This window comes from Phaeoacremonium minimum (assembly GCF_000392275.1).
Source record: "Phaeoacremonium minimum UCRPA7 unplaced genomic scaffold PA7_03_scaffold_580, whole genome shotgun sequence".
Taxonomy (NCBI): Eukaryota; Fungi; Ascomycota; class Sordariomycetes; order Togniniales; family Togniniaceae; genus Phaeoacremonium; species Phaeoacremonium minimum.
The window spans coordinates 30,157-46,058 of NW_006921482.1; the positions used below are offsets into that span (position 1 = coordinate 30,157).

The 15,902-nt window shown below is 50.5% G+C and overlaps 4 protein-coding genes across 4 annotated transcripts; 1 reads left to right on the top strand and 3 right to left on the bottom strand.

Annotated features, from left to right (window-relative positions):
* Positions 1 to 744: 744 nt before the first annotated feature.
* Positions 745 to 2,730, bottom strand: UCRPA7_8080 (hypothetical protein; the record flags this gene model as incomplete). The annotated part of the gene is made up of 2 exons (XM_007920600.1): positions 745 to 2,248; positions 2,336 to 2,730. The coding sequence occupies 2 exons, from the start codon at positions 2,728 to 2,730 to the stop codon at positions 745 to 747; spliced, it is 1,899 nt and encodes a 632-aa protein (XP_007918791.1).
* Positions 2,731 to 5,815: 3,085 nt separating this feature from the next.
* On the top strand, positions 5,816 to 7,555 carry UCRPA7_8081 (putative dna-binding protein; the record flags this gene model as incomplete). The annotated part of the gene is made up of 1 exon (XM_007920601.1): positions 5,816 to 7,555. The coding sequence occupies one exon, from the start codon at positions 5,816 to 5,818 to the stop codon at positions 7,553 to 7,555; it is 1,740 nt and encodes a 579-aa protein (XP_007918792.1).
* A 107-nt stretch (positions 7,556 to 7,662) lies between these two features.
* On the bottom strand, positions 7,663 to 10,917 carry UCRPA7_8082 (putative duf455 domain-containing protein; the record flags this gene model as incomplete). The annotated part of the gene is made up of 1 exon (XM_007920602.1): positions 7,663 to 10,917. The coding sequence occupies one exon, from the start codon at positions 10,915 to 10,917 to the stop codon at positions 7,663 to 7,665; it is 3,255 nt and encodes a 1,084-aa protein (XP_007918793.1).
* A 1,591-nt stretch (positions 10,918 to 12,508) lies between these two features.
* UCRPA7_8083 (hypothetical protein) lies at positions 12,509 to 13,784 on the bottom strand (the record flags this gene model as incomplete). The annotated part of the gene is made up of 3 exons (XM_007920603.1): positions 12,509 to 12,943; positions 13,015 to 13,207; positions 13,270 to 13,784. The coding sequence occupies 3 exons, from the start codon at positions 13,782 to 13,784 to the stop codon at positions 12,509 to 12,511; spliced, it is 1,143 nt and encodes a 380-aa protein (XP_007918794.1).
* Positions 13,785 to 15,902: the final 2,118 nt, after the last annotated feature.

A 15,902-nucleotide genomic window follows, 5' to 3' on the forward strand; every position in this document is an offset into this window, starting at 1 on the left:
TCTTTTTCATTGATCTCTGATTTCCTATATTTCCTTACAGTTTCTATATCTATGTCTTATCATGAATCATGTCCGCTCCATTGCCTATACCCATGACTTTGAGGCATTGATCAACACGTCTGTGCGAGAGCCAGACTTTGAGTCATGCCATGGTGCGGTGGATATGTCCAGGATCAAAGACAGGAAAAAATCACAGAAGGGGAAGCTTGCTGAAACCTTCTTACAAAATGGCGTTGCAGTTTAAAGGTCCGTTGTTATTACTACTGCTTCCATCTATACCAATGTCTTTTCTCGTCCATCGATTCGCTCGCATACAACAACAAAAGCATGTTGCCAAAAGTTTTGAGATATCTCCTGGCGGAGCAGTCGTCGCTCTATGGCAGCCGGAGGCAATATTAGTCGGTGACGCAACGTCATAGATGATGATGATATCAGAGGATGCGGAGCATATGGAAGTGCGGTAGGGATGGACGGACAGGGAAAGCGAGGAGACGATGGCTATCTGGCAGAAATATAAATGATACCCTTGGTTTGGTCACATATTCACTGAGACTTCACTGCGTTGCGACTGTGAGAACTGTTACTGATACTGACCAGTTTTCGTTTTTGATGTTGTACCTAACCGGCCGAAGAAGCTATCAAGTGATCATTCATGGCATACCCTTTTCCATCGCAACTCCAGAGGTCCTCCCCTACACAAAGAACGCCAAAGCAATTTCCTAGGTCCGTGATCGTGTCCATCATTCAAAGCTTCTTCTTTCCAACCGGCAGATTCATCGCCGTGTACAGGCGCCAGTCCTGAGTCTTCAAGGCCTGGGCCTTCAGCTGCTCACGCTCGGTGTCGCTGATATTCTCGTCGTCGCCTTTGTCAACAGGCTGATTCACGCGCTTGAAGCCGGGCGGAAGCTCAGGTCCAAACACCGGCTTGGAAGCGGGAGCGGCAGTGGCGGCAGGGGCAGCAGCAGCAGAGGGAGCGGCGCGCCAGTCTCGGTTCTCCTTCAGGGCGTCCTTGACCTTGTCGGCCTGCTTCTCCACATCGAGCTTGTCGACGCGCATCTTGGCGAGCACCTTCTTCTTGTCCTGCTCCATGATGCGCTCCGAGCTGATCTTGATCTGCTTCATCAGGTCGTCGTACTGCTGCTGGGAGGTGCGGGCGTCGCCGGCCGCCTGGCCGCCGCCGGCGCGGTGGCACTGGGTGCAGTTCAGCTCGGCCTTGGTCGCCTCGGGGCCGGAGCGGCACTTGAACCAGCCGCCGTACTTCTGATGCTGCGGGTGCGGCCAGCCAGGGTCCGCCTCGTGCCAGTTCTTGTCGAACTTCTTCTTCTTGCCGTGGCCGTGCTTCTCGTCGTCGATCTCGGTGAGCAGGCGGTACATCTTGTTCAGCAGCTCTCTGTAGCGGTCCTCGAAGTCGGCCGAGCGCAGGGCGACGCGGCCCGACTTGTCGAGGTCGTAGAACCAGTCGGGGATCAGCGCGGACGGGTGCTGCGGCTGCTCGTCGAAGGAGTCCTTGCGGTGGGTGGCGCGCTGGCCGGCCTTGCCCTGCTCATACATCTCATCGTGCTTCTGCTTGAGGTTGGGAGCGCGATTCAGGCTCATGTGAGGGAGAGATGCGGAGCCCGGGGCGAGGCTGGAGGCACCAGCGTCGTCCGGACCGGACATCTGGTTCTGCGGCTTGAGGTTCATGGGCAGGGGCTTGGCCGGAGGGAGAGCAGCGAGGTGAGCCATGATCTCCTCCTTGGTCGGGCCGATGCCGCCCTTGTTGAACTCGAGCGCGCCGGTGACGTAGCCCTCGGCCTCGGCCTGGCGAATCTGGAGGCGGTTGGCCAGCGTCGCGAGCTCGCCGTCGGTGCGCTGGGCGCGCTGCTTCAGAACTCTCTCCGCATCGTTGTAGCTGCCGGACGGGGTGTTGGGCTTGGCGTCCCACAGCTGCTTCAGCTGCGCGTGGACGTCCTTGGACTCGGCCCACTTGTCCTGCGCCTTCTGGTAGATGGCCTCCTTGGCCTTGTGCTCCTCCTGGATGTAGTCGACGATATCCTCGCACTTCTTGGTGTGGTCGTCGAGGGCGCCGGTGATCTCGAGGCCCTTCATGCCCTCGGCGAGCTTGCGCTCGCTCTCCTGGCGGGCCTTCACCACGCCGTCAGTGTAGGGCGGGAATGTGGGCTCCATGATGTTGAAGTTGGGGTCGGCGACGGTGAGAGATGGGTCGCCTGGGGGTGGGGGAAGAGTGAAGTCGTTGGATCTGATCTCGCTGACCTTGGTAGGTGAGGAATTGTGCTGGACGGACTCTGTTTCCTAATCAGAGTGCGAAGCGTCAGGGCTGGCGAGCTCGGCGTACTCCTCCCAGGTCTTCTTTTTAGAGGCAGCGACAAAGTAGGAGCTGTCAGGGTCAAATCCACCAGGGGAGGAAAGAAGATGAGAGCGGTTGGGGTCTTGGGGTGACGTGACAGGCGCTCCCTCGTTGTGATGTCCGGGAGTAGCTGGTGCCGGAAGGTGAGAGATGGTCTCAGGGCTTTTGGGAGACGCGGTTGACGCGTTTTCCTGCTGGTGCTCTTCGGTTGGCAGCTGGTTTGGACGCTCGAGAACAACGCCGTAGGCGAGGGGATGCTGGTCCTCGTACTCGGACGACTCAGTGCCCGAGTCGCAGGGGGCATCTATGTCATCACCCTCTGCACGGGGAGAGTGCTTGCTGGACGGCACGGTCACCGTGCTTGGGCCCGGGCTGGAAGCCATTATCTGGAGCGTGAAAAGTTGGTTGGAGATGGGTGTGAATAGGAGAAAAGGGGAAAAAAGCTGTTGTCGTCGAGATTGGTGGGCAAAAGTAGTTTGTTGTTGACGACACTGGCTAGGTGGGTAAAAGTGAGTGATGTTGGGGGAAAGGGGATGAGTGGAGCACGAATCTGGAAAGCACAGAAAATGACAATAAAGATCTTCATTTCTATATGTCTATGAGCTTGGAGAGGGATGCAGCTTAGCGTGATATTGATGAGTGGCGAATTATTGTGATATGAATATCAGAATCCATTCACTGAGTCTCTATGGGGCAGCAGTCCTACTCTGAAATTAGATCTAAGTGAATATGATCACAGATGTGAGTGGATAGGAAGACCTCTATTCAGCTTTAACTCAAATGCATCAAAGATGAGTTGGGTTCTATGTAAAACAAGTCAGAAGAATATAAGTCCTTCTTCTCATGCAACACCCTCCATGGAGTAGATCCCATATTGGAAACATGATTAATGAATTAGGAAACCCGTCCTAGTAAAGTGATGAAATCCCTCTCGTCCATGGTTATCACAAATACAAATGCCTGACTGTTATAGTTATAGCTGAACTGAGGGGTATCAAATGATATTTATAGAATGAATCGTTCAATATTGATACAGATGAGATTCAGAAAGGGCTCCTCACAATTGCTTCATCCTTGTACAGGCCCAACAGCCACACGCTCGCGAAGTCTTCTAGCCTTTGCCTGCTCTAGGACGCTTTCTTGGCGGTTTCTTCGTTTCTTATCGGCTTCCAACCCTGCAAATCTCCCTCTCGCGCCGTGTTTTATTTTCGTAATCATGTCTGCAGCTTTGCCTTTAGTTATGTCTGCTACTGTGAGAGGTTCTTCTCCAGCTCGAAGCTTGTTCAAGAACTCGAGCTGGCCATCTGTTGGAGGCCCATCACGCCAGCGCTGCCGCCTAGAGATGAAAGTAAACGGGAATATATCTGCTGCGTACTTGTCGCTGCCGTGCACAGCATCAGCGAATGTCATTGCTTTCAGGATTTCTCGCGGCGCAGCAAAGGGAGACTTCGATATGCCTGGTGGGAGAGCCCTAACTTCATGGACCTTGAAGACAGCGGATCCAGGCGGTGGATCGGGCATCCGCTCAAGTCTCAGGAAAGTCCCTGTAGGCCCACATAGGATATATCGATCAGGATTGACCTGCACCCAAGCATTCCGGCTGATGGAACGAATGTGCTTTTCTCCAGATGTATCAGATATCAGATCGAAGACCGAGTCGTATTCAGTAAAGGTGACTTTCCTTGGAGATGCATCGGTGCTGTTTGATGCCTGTTCATAGGCCTGGCCATGTCGTTCTGCCTCGGCAGTCTTTCTGTCCCTTATATTGCGCATCTCATCCACTGATACGTTATTCAGAAGTTCTCCGGGATCAAGACCGAACAGGGTCGGTGTGGTTACAATGCCAGTCTCGAGGCTTGAGACCATGTCGATAATGTGGCAATTTTCCTTCCCAGGAAACAATCTCATGCCTCTGCCAATCATCTGAATCAGGAGATTCCGAGATTTGGTTGGCCGAGCCAGAACAACGCAGTCGATGTTGGGGATATCTGTGCCTTCGGTAAAAACGCCGCAGTTTACCAAGACGGGGTACTCCTGTCGTCTAAATGCGCCCAATAGATCGCTTCTTTCGATATCTGGAGTATCTCCGGTCACGAATCTGGCGTCTATGCCATGTTGGCGAAATTTTTGAGTAAGTCCGGTAACATGACGAAGATCCACGCAGAATGCCAGCGTCGACTTCCTCCCAGTGGCCTTTGCAAGCCAACTACGCACTATGATCTCGTTGATCTCGTCAGTATTGACCGCGCGAGAGAGGTCTCCTTGTTGATAATCCCCTCCTTTCCCCAAACTTCTAACACGGGAGAGGTCGGCCGTTGACTCTACTGTGGTGAAAATCACGTCAGACAGCCACTTTCCCCCAATCATATCCACGTAGTCCTTGTGGTAGACTATCTCGTCGATAGCTGCACCAAGCCTCAAGCCATCGAAGCGTGAAAATGTGGCGGAAACTCCGACTAGATTAGGCGAGTCTGCTCTCTTGGTAGAGACGCCAAAATGCCCTAGGATCCTCATGTATCCTGGAGCTACAATGTGATGAGCCTCATCAACCAAAACTAGTTTGAACCTTTTCGGGTCGAACTTGGCAATTCGATCGCCAGACGTGATACTCTGCACGCTTGCAATGGTGATATCTGCAAACCCACTTGCATGCATCGATCCCATTTCCACCTCCACACGCTTGTCGGGATAAGCATTGACGCAGTGCTTGGCGGCTTGCTCAACGAGCTCTCGACGATGAGCGAGAATTAGAGTCTGAGATGCATGGGCTGATTCTGGCTTAATTCTATCGATCAGCTGCGTGAAGATGACCGTCTTTCCAGCTCCAGTCGCTAGCGAAATTCCTAGTCTCTTGTGGCCGTTGGCCAAGGATGTCAAGACAGCTTGAATGCATTCTTCCTGGTAGTCGCGAAGGCGGATCCTTTCACTGGTAGAGGCGAAACGGTTCCTGCTATCGGCAGTAATTCGATGGGGCTGGAAAATAACGACGCGTGAGGCACGCGGCGTAATACGCCGGGTCGTGACCCAGATGCGCTTCACGAGAGGTCGTAGCATGGCACATTGCTTGAGATTGACGATGGTGAAATGTGCTGAGGTCTCCAGCTGTATCAGCATTGAATCTTGATCACCTGGAGCTAAGGTGGACAACTACGGCTAGCGCATATCCCCACAGCGCCGCCTTCAGCCTCTTGACAGTTTAAGCACGGCTTCTATTGGCCTGATTTTAGTGCTTCAATACTGGAAATCACGGTCCTCAGCGCTAAAGTACCCAATCTAGCATCCTAACCTTTAGCCTCACACGACAGAACGGCATCAGAACTTAGTAAGCTATCCTCCAGGACGAAATTTTGCTCACATCGCTTTCAGATGGTAGCATACCATATTTCATTTCTCTTTCTTTAATTGGCATTGCTTAAATCCGTCAAATCAAGGCCATTTCTCTTACAGCAAGAAGCGACATGAAGGATCATGTCTTCGTACGAGTATTCAGACGAGTCTCAGGTGAAGGAAGAGAATCACTCGTCAGACGATGATCCAAGTTACTCCGGAAACCAGACTCATGAGTTTCAAGATGATCTGAAGGGCAGCATATACGATGCTAACGAGCAAATCCCGGTGTCGCTTCAGTCATCCGACAGCGAATATGCACCATCAGACACAGCTCACATTTCTGAAGCAGCCGAATCAGACCAGTCCGTTTTTGATGAGCAGGACAGCTACGACAGATCGCGGTCACCAAGGAAAAAACGAGCTCTATCTTCTCTCAAGGGTGACAATGACGAGCGACGACCCTTGAAGCGCGCAAAAGGGACATTTAATCGAGCATATTTGGATCTCCTCAACATCGACATTCAGGATGCTGCAACTCAGTACATTTCCGATGATGGAAGGATGACCTTGCCGGCTTCTCAGATTGGCCTCATTGCTTGGACTTCAGCCGAGAAGGAAATTTTCTTCGAGTCTCTTAGTCGCTTGGGTCGAGATAATGTCCTGGGTATTGCCAGTCGCATCCGTACGAAAGGAGTAATGGAAGTTAGACAGTACATGAAGCTCCTCGATGACGCACTCGTACAAAGAAAACATCACGCGCTTGCCTCGCTCGAGCTAGCCGACTTCCCTGCAGCAGTGGAGATAGGCGAAGAATGTTGTGACCTTCTAGAAGATGCCGCCGATTCACTGGCGCGCAGGCAGGAGAACCACGAGGAAGCTGTTGAGCGGCAGAAATGGGGAGATGACTTTCTTCTCACAACAGAAAACTACGAAGAACTTGAGAAAGACGACGGACAAGAGCATCATTCCAGTGCACTAAGCGTTTTCGACTTACCGATGTGGCTGAAATTATCAGAGACAGTGTTCATGAACTCCGGTCGAGACGAGAATAACTGGCAGTCTATCTCCAACGAACCGCCGTCCATCAGACTAACTGCTCTGGAGGATTTCTACTCGTTAGTCGTGTCCGTCACGACGCGACTGCTGGACTCTGCGTCATACATCGCAGAGTCGCGCATTCGGTCCAAGAGAGTCCTATACCCGACTAGAACTAGGAATCTTGTCAAGCGAAAGGACATGGAAGCAGCCATTGCTTCCTTGGGTCTTAGATCCACCAGAGCAGATTTCTGGGGGAAATGTCCCAGGCGTCTTGGTTTGAACGTCCACGAGGAGAAGCCACATTACAAGGATACACTAACCGAACCTATCCCCTACGACGATGTCGAGCAAGCTCTTGGAGTCAAGGAGGACGTATTCAGGGCTCATCATCAGTGGGATGGCAGTTCTATATCCTCGGACAGCTCCATCTCTGACGCTACAGGAGGGGAAGATACTGCCGCAGCGGACGATAAATCCACTGCTTGGGACAGTGAAGATGAAGAGTTCAGGGATGAAGCGAATGAAGTCCTTTTGCACTCGGCAGTAGACAGGCCACAGACCACGAGGGAAAAGGAGGCTCTCATATCGAGAATCAAGGCAGAGCGTGAGCAGGAGGCGTACGCTGAAGCGGTGGATGTCCATGCCACTTACAAGGAAGAGAAGCGAATGTGGCTTCTCCAAGGCAAGGAGCCTTCTGAGCCACTACGGAGGCCTACAATCCCGGAGACTGGTCGGAGGTCGAAGGCATCAGTCGGTGATGTGTACTCTGCTGGGCAGGACTGGCGGCAGAATTTGCAGTATGTCAGCGAGTGGGAGCACGATGTGGATCTGTGTGGCTAGACAGAGTGACGGAAGACGCATTTTGTATTCTATGATACCCAAGACTTTTATGTCAAATAGATAAAGCTGCTATCTAATGTAGCTGCTGTCATCGATAACTCGCGATCTTATATGCCACTTCCAAAGATGTCATCCTTCCTAGTTTTTCTCTCCCATACAATAATACCGTCGCTCTTTCTCTTGAAGTATAGAATACGATGTTGCGGAATGAACTCTTCATCCGTCTGTTCGCTCTTCCACGTGTCAAGGGCTTTCTCTTGGGCGCCAATGAACCGATCCTCGTACCCAACAATGAAGTCTCCGCTATCAAGGCTCGAATCCCATCGGAGACGGTTTAATACGTCAGCTGCTGTTCTGAATTTTCCGGCACCAGCGGGCTTCGGGACTACTCGTGCCTGATTTTGCTGCTTCTTGCCTCTCTTAGTCTTCTTGGTGGATGATCCCTCACGCCCACTGCCACTCTCCTCCATCGGGCCGTCTTGTTCCTCATCCTCCTCCTCCTCCTCCTCCTCTGAATCGTCATCGCCGGGATTATACTCGCCCCAGTCTCGGTCATCAAGTGTTAGGTCACCCAGCTCGGCCTGTTTGACGATGGACGCGCTCATCCAAGACGATTTGGCGTCAAAATACTTCTCATCGCCCCGGATCTGCTCCTCAAAGCGGCCAAGAATGGTCTGTAGCGTTCCAACGGCGATCTTGAGATCATCTTTGGTCATGCTATCGTCCAATTTGTCTAGTCCAATGAGGTAAGATCCTTGATAATCACCCGTCTCAGTGCTCGTAGACTCGTCAACGAACCGCGCAGGCCAGATCCTCGCATGTATGTTAGGAAGTCGTCTGTTGATGTCGACAAGGACCATAACACATCGAGATTCCAGCCATCCAACAAAGGAGCTTCCTTTATTAAGAGAGACACCCCAGTACTGAACTGTGATCTGGACGTAGCTCTTATATGACTTGAGAAAGTCAGTTGCCCCGGTGGTCAGACGCATTCCAGGCTCGACACTAGCTGTCCCAGCGAGGAACTTCGACCAAGTCATTCCGTCTTGCGACAGAAGTCTGTTTGCACGTTGCAATTCTTCTGCAATGGTTCTTACTGAGGGGAGAGATGCGGCTTTTGTAGTTGTTAGCATTGGTGTGTGGAAGCCGAGAATCGCCAGAGGCTCCCTTGGTGTTCGTGTGTATTGAAGCCTCTGTCTATGGAAGAAAGGATCAAACGCCATCTTATGCTGCCAATCAAAGACTGCATAGTGGCTGAAGAACGTTGTGAGGATATCGGCGACTGAATGTGATGGTGCATCACGGGCAAGGAATTTGCAAACTCGAATTAGCAAGATTGTGATCGGGAAACCACCGAGATATCCCCATTTTGACGAATAGATGCCACGAGAACTTGCCCATGTCTTGATGAATCGATGTGCAATGCGAAACTTGACGAGGTCTGGGATGGATCTCCGGACGTAGTCAAGATCGCGAATTGCCTTCAGCTTTCCAAGGGTTTGAGACGGCAATGTCCAGATGGGGTCTGAACTAGGGAGCTTCATGACATCTGGCCATTGCTCTGCAACTCGTGTTGCACCGCAATACTGTAGGTCCATTTTGACTCCTAGTACTTCCAACTCAAGCATTGTCCCAGAGTGCGCCTTGACGCGCCGGAGAAGCTTGATGCCTTTGTCCGCCGCCTTCCGAAGTCGGTGACTTGCCAAAGCAAAAAAGGTATTCGCACTGACGGGACCGATGCAAAGGCAGTCAATGTCGGAGGAAGAAGTCCATACGCCGAGCCCATATGACCCAACTGGTGTGATGATGAAAGGAGCGTTGTATCGAGATGAGACATCGTTAGCGCTTGAGTTTTCCAGGATGACCTTCCCTAGAAGTTCGAGAGCAGATTCTCTCATTCTGACTTCTTCAACCTCGGGAAGACATCCAAGATGCTGAAGACTCTCCTTGAGGGATCTCACATCTGCTAGTGCACCTGTCGCCGCCTCTAGATGGACTGGAACGACTTGACTGGCTATATCGTTTGAGAGTTGCTGGCTCGTTTGATTGCCAATTTTCAGAATACATCGAATGCCCCAGTGGTCGCTTGCAAAGTGCGTTGATTGTGACTTTGTTGTTGATCCAGTCTCCTCAGTGATGAAACCGAATTTGTTGAACCGGGAGACTTTCAGTAGCCCCTCGCCCCTGACGAGGATCCTATCGTAGCGTTGCGGTCGCATGTTGAAACCACTGCCAACGATACTTTCTGCAAGGGTGTTGACGGTCGGATCGAATGTTGCCCCCTGTTCTCCTTCGAAGACATTTTCTGTCTCGTCATCAGAGGCATTGCCTGCTTCCAAGTGGGACACGGTCCAGCTATCAACAAAGCCTGCATCCAAGAACGCCTTCTCGAAACCCGCGAGGTAGCTGGCTGTCTGAATAGAGATAGCCTTCTTTTCCAATGCTGCTTCAAGCGTGAAAGACGAAGTAGAGATATTGAAATCGCCTGCCAGTATCGTCGGGTGCTCCGGATATGTTGTTGCAAGATACCTCAGGAGCCCGCCCATCTCAGACTTTTTCGCCATAACTGATCCATCCTTCAAACCACATGTCAAATGGACCGCTGCTAGAACAAGAGGTGTGAAGTCTGCGTCATCCCATATGCCAAGATCTTTGAACTTGACCACCATAGAGATCTTATGCTCACGCTTTGAGGGGACGGATTCCCAGTCAAATGCGAACGAACTCAGAACGACAATATTGTTGTGACTTGGCAGAGGCTCAATATCTTCCTGGTCTGGCGGACCGTGGCTGGCAAATGGGAATGTCTCTCGGATATTGTCCTCATCGAGAAGATAGGATAGAAAATCATCCGTGACCTCTTGGAGTACAAGAACGTCTGATGTTGCCCTATCAGAGAGGATATTCCTGACTAAAAGTGGATATCGATCCTGCGAAGGAGGGTAATGGAATTCCGCTAAAACGTTATAAGAAGAAACGACCAGCGTCTCCGGTATATCCCCAGGGGTATAGGCTGAGGTGTCAGAAGGCACCCACGAGTCTTCCGTCGTAGAAAAGTGAAAGCACGGCCGCGTTTGTACTTTCTCGCTTCTGGGTTCCTCGACATCGACATCCGAAGCGACATCCGCCTTAGACTGGTCATAAAAGGAAAGGGGAAGCTGTACTCGTGAGAAGTTGCCGCCACTCAGGGGGATCGAAGCCCATTTCTTCATCTCATAGCCGCCAGCCGGAGTGCGTTCCCTGATGAGCACACAGAGTTCACCAATCTCCCATTCGACAGGAGGCAAAAGATTCGCCTTTTGTAGGAGAAACTTATGCCAACTATCATGTACGTCTTCGGACTGGCCTAGTGTGAGGTGCATCCGATAATTGCCCTCCTGATGCCCTAAAACTTCAAGGATTCTCCGCCGCAAATCCCGGAGTTGTCGATTGTGACTATCATCGCCGTCGCACAAGAAAATGGTGTTATCATTCCGGTGCTCGAAGACACCTGCTGAATCCAATCGGAGGCGAAAAGACTCTTCACAGCCATTTGCCCCCCACTCACCCAAGGCCAACTCGATCACCTCGCAGGCTCTTGGTAGAGTCTCGACTCTTGCAAAAGGATATATCAAGTTGACGTGTGGAGGCCATTTTCCGTATGCCTTGTCATATCTTGATCGTAGGCGATCTAGGGGTGGCCACTGATGTCGTGGGGGAATTATACACAATGCCGTATCATGAGAGCCGACCGATATCGAAGTCGACTTTGCACCTGCCTCTCCAGTCGCCATGATCGTGTAATTCCTCACAATATGCTTGATATTAAAATTGAATTAATGCAGTGGCTCTGCCTCCCACTGAAAATGGATTTTGGAAGCAAGAGGCTCCCTTGCACAGAAAGGGTATCTTTTTTTGTTACAGAAGTCGAAAGCAGACGCTAATGATCCTTGCCGTAGCAAACAGAGAAGGTGAACTGCGAAGAATGCAAAGTGTGTATTTCTATAAGATGAAAGGGGCAAATGCTGAGAAAACAGCACGAGACTTTATGTCAAGCAGCCAGCTAGTAAAGTTGATATCAACCTTGATGATTGAATTAGTTAACGAATAGGGGAAAGTGCCCGTTTCCAGTGACTGTGGCCGAGCTGTAGTGTGACTCTTCGAAGCAGCTTAGCCTCAGCCTTCTTCTCCACTGGGCAGGAATTCTTGTGAAATTCCAATACAATCAACCGATTTTAGCATTACATCGTTGCGCGCCAGAGGATCAATCCTCAATCGTGGAGAAATGGGGGAAATGATGCTCTGGCCGGAGTGACTCACAGGGGACCACCATAGCTGGCTAAGCCACACCCAATAGCGCTTGTGTTCGTTTAAACCCACCGAACGCCCTGTGCGGCTGTGTTAGTGGGTGTAGCTACACCTCCGCCGGGGTAATAAACGCTATTTTAGCGAGGTGAATATACCAGAAACCTAGGGTTGGGATTCCTTGATTAGGGCTTCGAAGATTCTTACTGATTTAAAGTAGTAACTCTTTTATCTGGAAAGTCACGATTTCTACTCAGAATCAACAATTATTATCCTGGTGGAGGTGCATGATATTTTCATATATTATCATCTATTATCTTTGTTGTTGTTTTCTGGTGTGACATCTGGGGGTAGTCATTTACTCAAATGCGATTGGTAATGAATTTGTTTGATGGTATTTCTTATATATCATAGTTGAGAGGTTGTGATGCTTACAATATATCATAAATGAATGCTTGTACGCGTAGCCTTAGGTGTGGTATTCAAACCTTGACGTCCACTTGGGCGTCGTGCCAAATGAGGAGGCATTGAAGCACCCATTCAAAGGACTGCTACTTGATTGACAAAAGACAGTATAAATTATGCTCATACAATAGAAATAATCATAGCAGCCGTGGAAAGCATGCTAATGATTTACTTACCTGACTTACCTTACGCGTTAACAAATGATCAAGTCCCAGCCATCTCCACGTTTTGTTGCTCCTGAACTTCTCCCCTCATAACTCTCTGGGCTTCCTCATAGCGTTGACTGAGCTCACCTGAGTTCGGGTCGGGAAGCCAGGCTTGGAAACCGGGGACGAGGCTGGTTCCAGCAACCTCATTCACAGGTTTGATTACGACATACTCGTGGCAAACCATGCACGCCCAGACTCGCTGGCGATTCTGGCCGCCCTTCAGGGGTATGTTGCCAAAATTGCCGTTGTTGTCGTCATGTACATTGAACCAAACGTCGACGCCAACGTTCTTTCGACAGTTGGGACAGATGGGTTTGCCATACATGTTGAGGCGCCACTCTTGCATCACTTTTGACTGATAGATCATATCATCAGCCATAGTTGTCCTGTGCGCCATGCAGAGGACCCTTCCGAGAAGCTTCTCAGCGCACTGTGGCAGGAAGTTAGTAATCGATACTTCAGGAGTTGTTGTATGGGCAAAATTGGAAAGGGAGTACTTACGGCGCAACCAGTCATAGGTAGAGGAGCGCCCTGAAATCCTCCGCGGAAACCTCCGGGCTGCTCTGGCTGTTGGTGAGCGAGTTCGCTGGTCACGGTTGCGTTAGGATCAAAGCCCCAGACTCGATGTCCGCAGTATGCGAAATGAGACTCATCAGCTTTGGTACCACAATCGTTGCAGTAGTAAGCACGCATCCTGGAAATAAAGGTTAGCAGAAAATTCTTTGTATAATGATGGACAGTGTTGAAGATACTCACCCCACGATGTCGTTCACCTCCAGTCCATTGGCTATGACAAGTTTTGAAAAGTCGTTGCAATCTTCGCTGACGTACCATCGCTGGTCGACGCCGTCCTTGACGCCAGGATGACGACGGTCCTCGCACACATGTGAGGTCACCCTATTACAGATCTCAACGTACTCACCATGAGCATTTCTTACCTTGCGAAGTGGCTCCTGGCATTGGCCCTCTGCCGGGTTGTCGCTGGGAATCCGCTCAGTAGGGATACCCTGAAGCGGTAATCTTCCGGGATACTCCTCCGCCCTCAGGGGCGCGCGCATTAATTCAGCATTGACGTATTCAGGATGGTTGCTGCTGTACAGAATAGCATTGCCTCCTATCAAGGGCCGTTCGCTGAAGGGATACAACTGTGTGCCGACGTGGTTAGGAGCGTCAACAATGTTCTGATTCTCCGGGTTAGCAGGCGCGCCATTCAAACTCCATTGTGCGAAGCGCTCGACGAGGTCTGGCGCTTGGAACCCGATCTCTTGCATTGGCTGATCCCCTGGATCCTGAGGTTGCTGGATGGCCTGAAAGGGGTTTAGATTGCCGATCTGGGCTGACGGGGCCGGAGCTTGCTGAATTGCTTCGGGAGAGGCGAAGGAAGTCGCTGGAGTCAAGTGTCGACCAGAACGCAGAGATATTCCAGAGGATATGCCCAGTTGTGAGTGATTGTTAGTTTGATTCTGCTCCAGCTGCTGTGGTAGCCTCTCAACTGCGGTAGAGCGTTGACTCTGGGGGGTCTGCGCTGTCTGGCTCCGAGTGCCTGCTGAAACCGATCCAGTACGGAAAGCTGGATTGTATGGGTTGCTGAAACGTGATCGTTTTGGGTGATGGGCGCCGTAGTCATCATCGTCCTCATCATCCTCCTCTTGTTGTCTTCGCCGTCCAGCAACAGAGGGCGGTGCAACCACAGTTGTTTGAGGTTGGGACTGTGAGGCAACATGCTGAGTGCCCACTTGGAAACCAGCTGGAGGAGGGGGAAACACAGGGGCAGGAGCAGGAGCAAGCGCCTGAACTGGTCGTCCGACGAAGGGGAATACTGGTGTAGGTGCAATTGCTGGCACAGTCGGCGGTGCAGTTGGTGGCGGTTGCAACTGGGCAGGAGTTATTTGAAAGGGTGGCCCATTGAGAGGAGGATCCTGTGAGCAGTCCTGAATCACTGCAATGTCTCAAATCAGTATATCAATTCTAGAAACAAGGTTAGGGCAAGGTATCATCTTTGCTAGACCACGAACGGTGTTCACAAGATGTTTCTAGAAAACCAGAATAAACTTACAGTGTCCTTCCCATAGACAGGCCTCGCCAGCATTGCGACACTGAGTGCAGGCTTGTTTCCATGCCGGCCCACTAGGCTCTGCCAGCCAGCTGCAAGCAATGGTCCGCTTTGCTCGGCACTGTTAAAGATATTAGCTCTTATTTTTCATGGAAGAGAAGCGAGGAAAACATCTTGCTTACTCGATCGCATTTATGCTTTATGGCCATGGGGAAAACAGTGGCTGGACGAGGAGCCAACAATGTTCCATCGGCAAATATACACTGGTGGTTGGGATTGGCTTTCGTGTGTGCTATGCAAAGCGTACAGCCTATCCCATTGGCTCTATCTCCATCGCAGGTTCTGTCTAGAAATTGAAGTCAGTCATTGCTTTCAGGACGGTGAGGAGTCAGAAGAGCCGTATTGGAGTCATTTCAAGAGCAGATTCTCTTTTCGAGTTGTCTCTTGGTTCGAAGACTCGAAATATGAACAAAAAGGGTAGTCAATTACTCACGAATTCCTAGAGAAATATTGATTAGCGAAGCGTTCGTTGTTCAAGTATGGTGTTCGTTAGGATGGTTTAATAGACGAACGCCAATAGGCCGTTGTTGGATTAATGATAGTACTTACTCGTGCAGAATTTGCAACTTATGGCGCGCATGTTTGCTTGGTTGATTAACTTCTTAGAGAGTCTGATTTGAAACAATATGTTGAAGAGAACGGTTCGCCAAGGAGACCAGAGGAGACTTGTCGAAAACTTTTGACCTGCAAAATTTTGGAGTTGTCGACTTGAGGAGGATCTTGCCTCTCAAGTTGTTTTGGAGTTGTGAGAAGATTCGACGAACGCCTGAAAAAGGGAATCATCATCTCGAGAATCGCATTTAGTTGTTTACCAACTTTATGTAGTCTGCCAAAACGTCGCTCGAAAGAAACAAAGCCATTGATTCTTTGTTGAGAGACAATGAAGCTCCAGGTATTCGCGATATCGACTATCAAGGTAACTCAGACAAAGGCATATTGTCGAAGTAACCACACCCATCTTTGTAAGGGTGACGGAACAATTGGTCCCTCATTTTCTGAAAGAACACAGGACTAGGGCTTGAACAAGCAAGCAACTTGGAAGGCAACGGATTGTTAGAGGATTGGTGAGGATTAGTCTAGACTTGATCGACAAGAGACTGGAGGATTGGGTGGTCGGTTCAGGCAGTCGAGCATTAAGGTAGCAGACTGCTACATGGCTGATCTTCGTCCAAGCTGTGAGTGTGTTTTACACCTCCGCCAGGGTAATAAACGTTATTTTAGCGAGTTGAATATACTAGAAAACCAGGGTTGAATATACCTGATTGAGGCTTCGAAG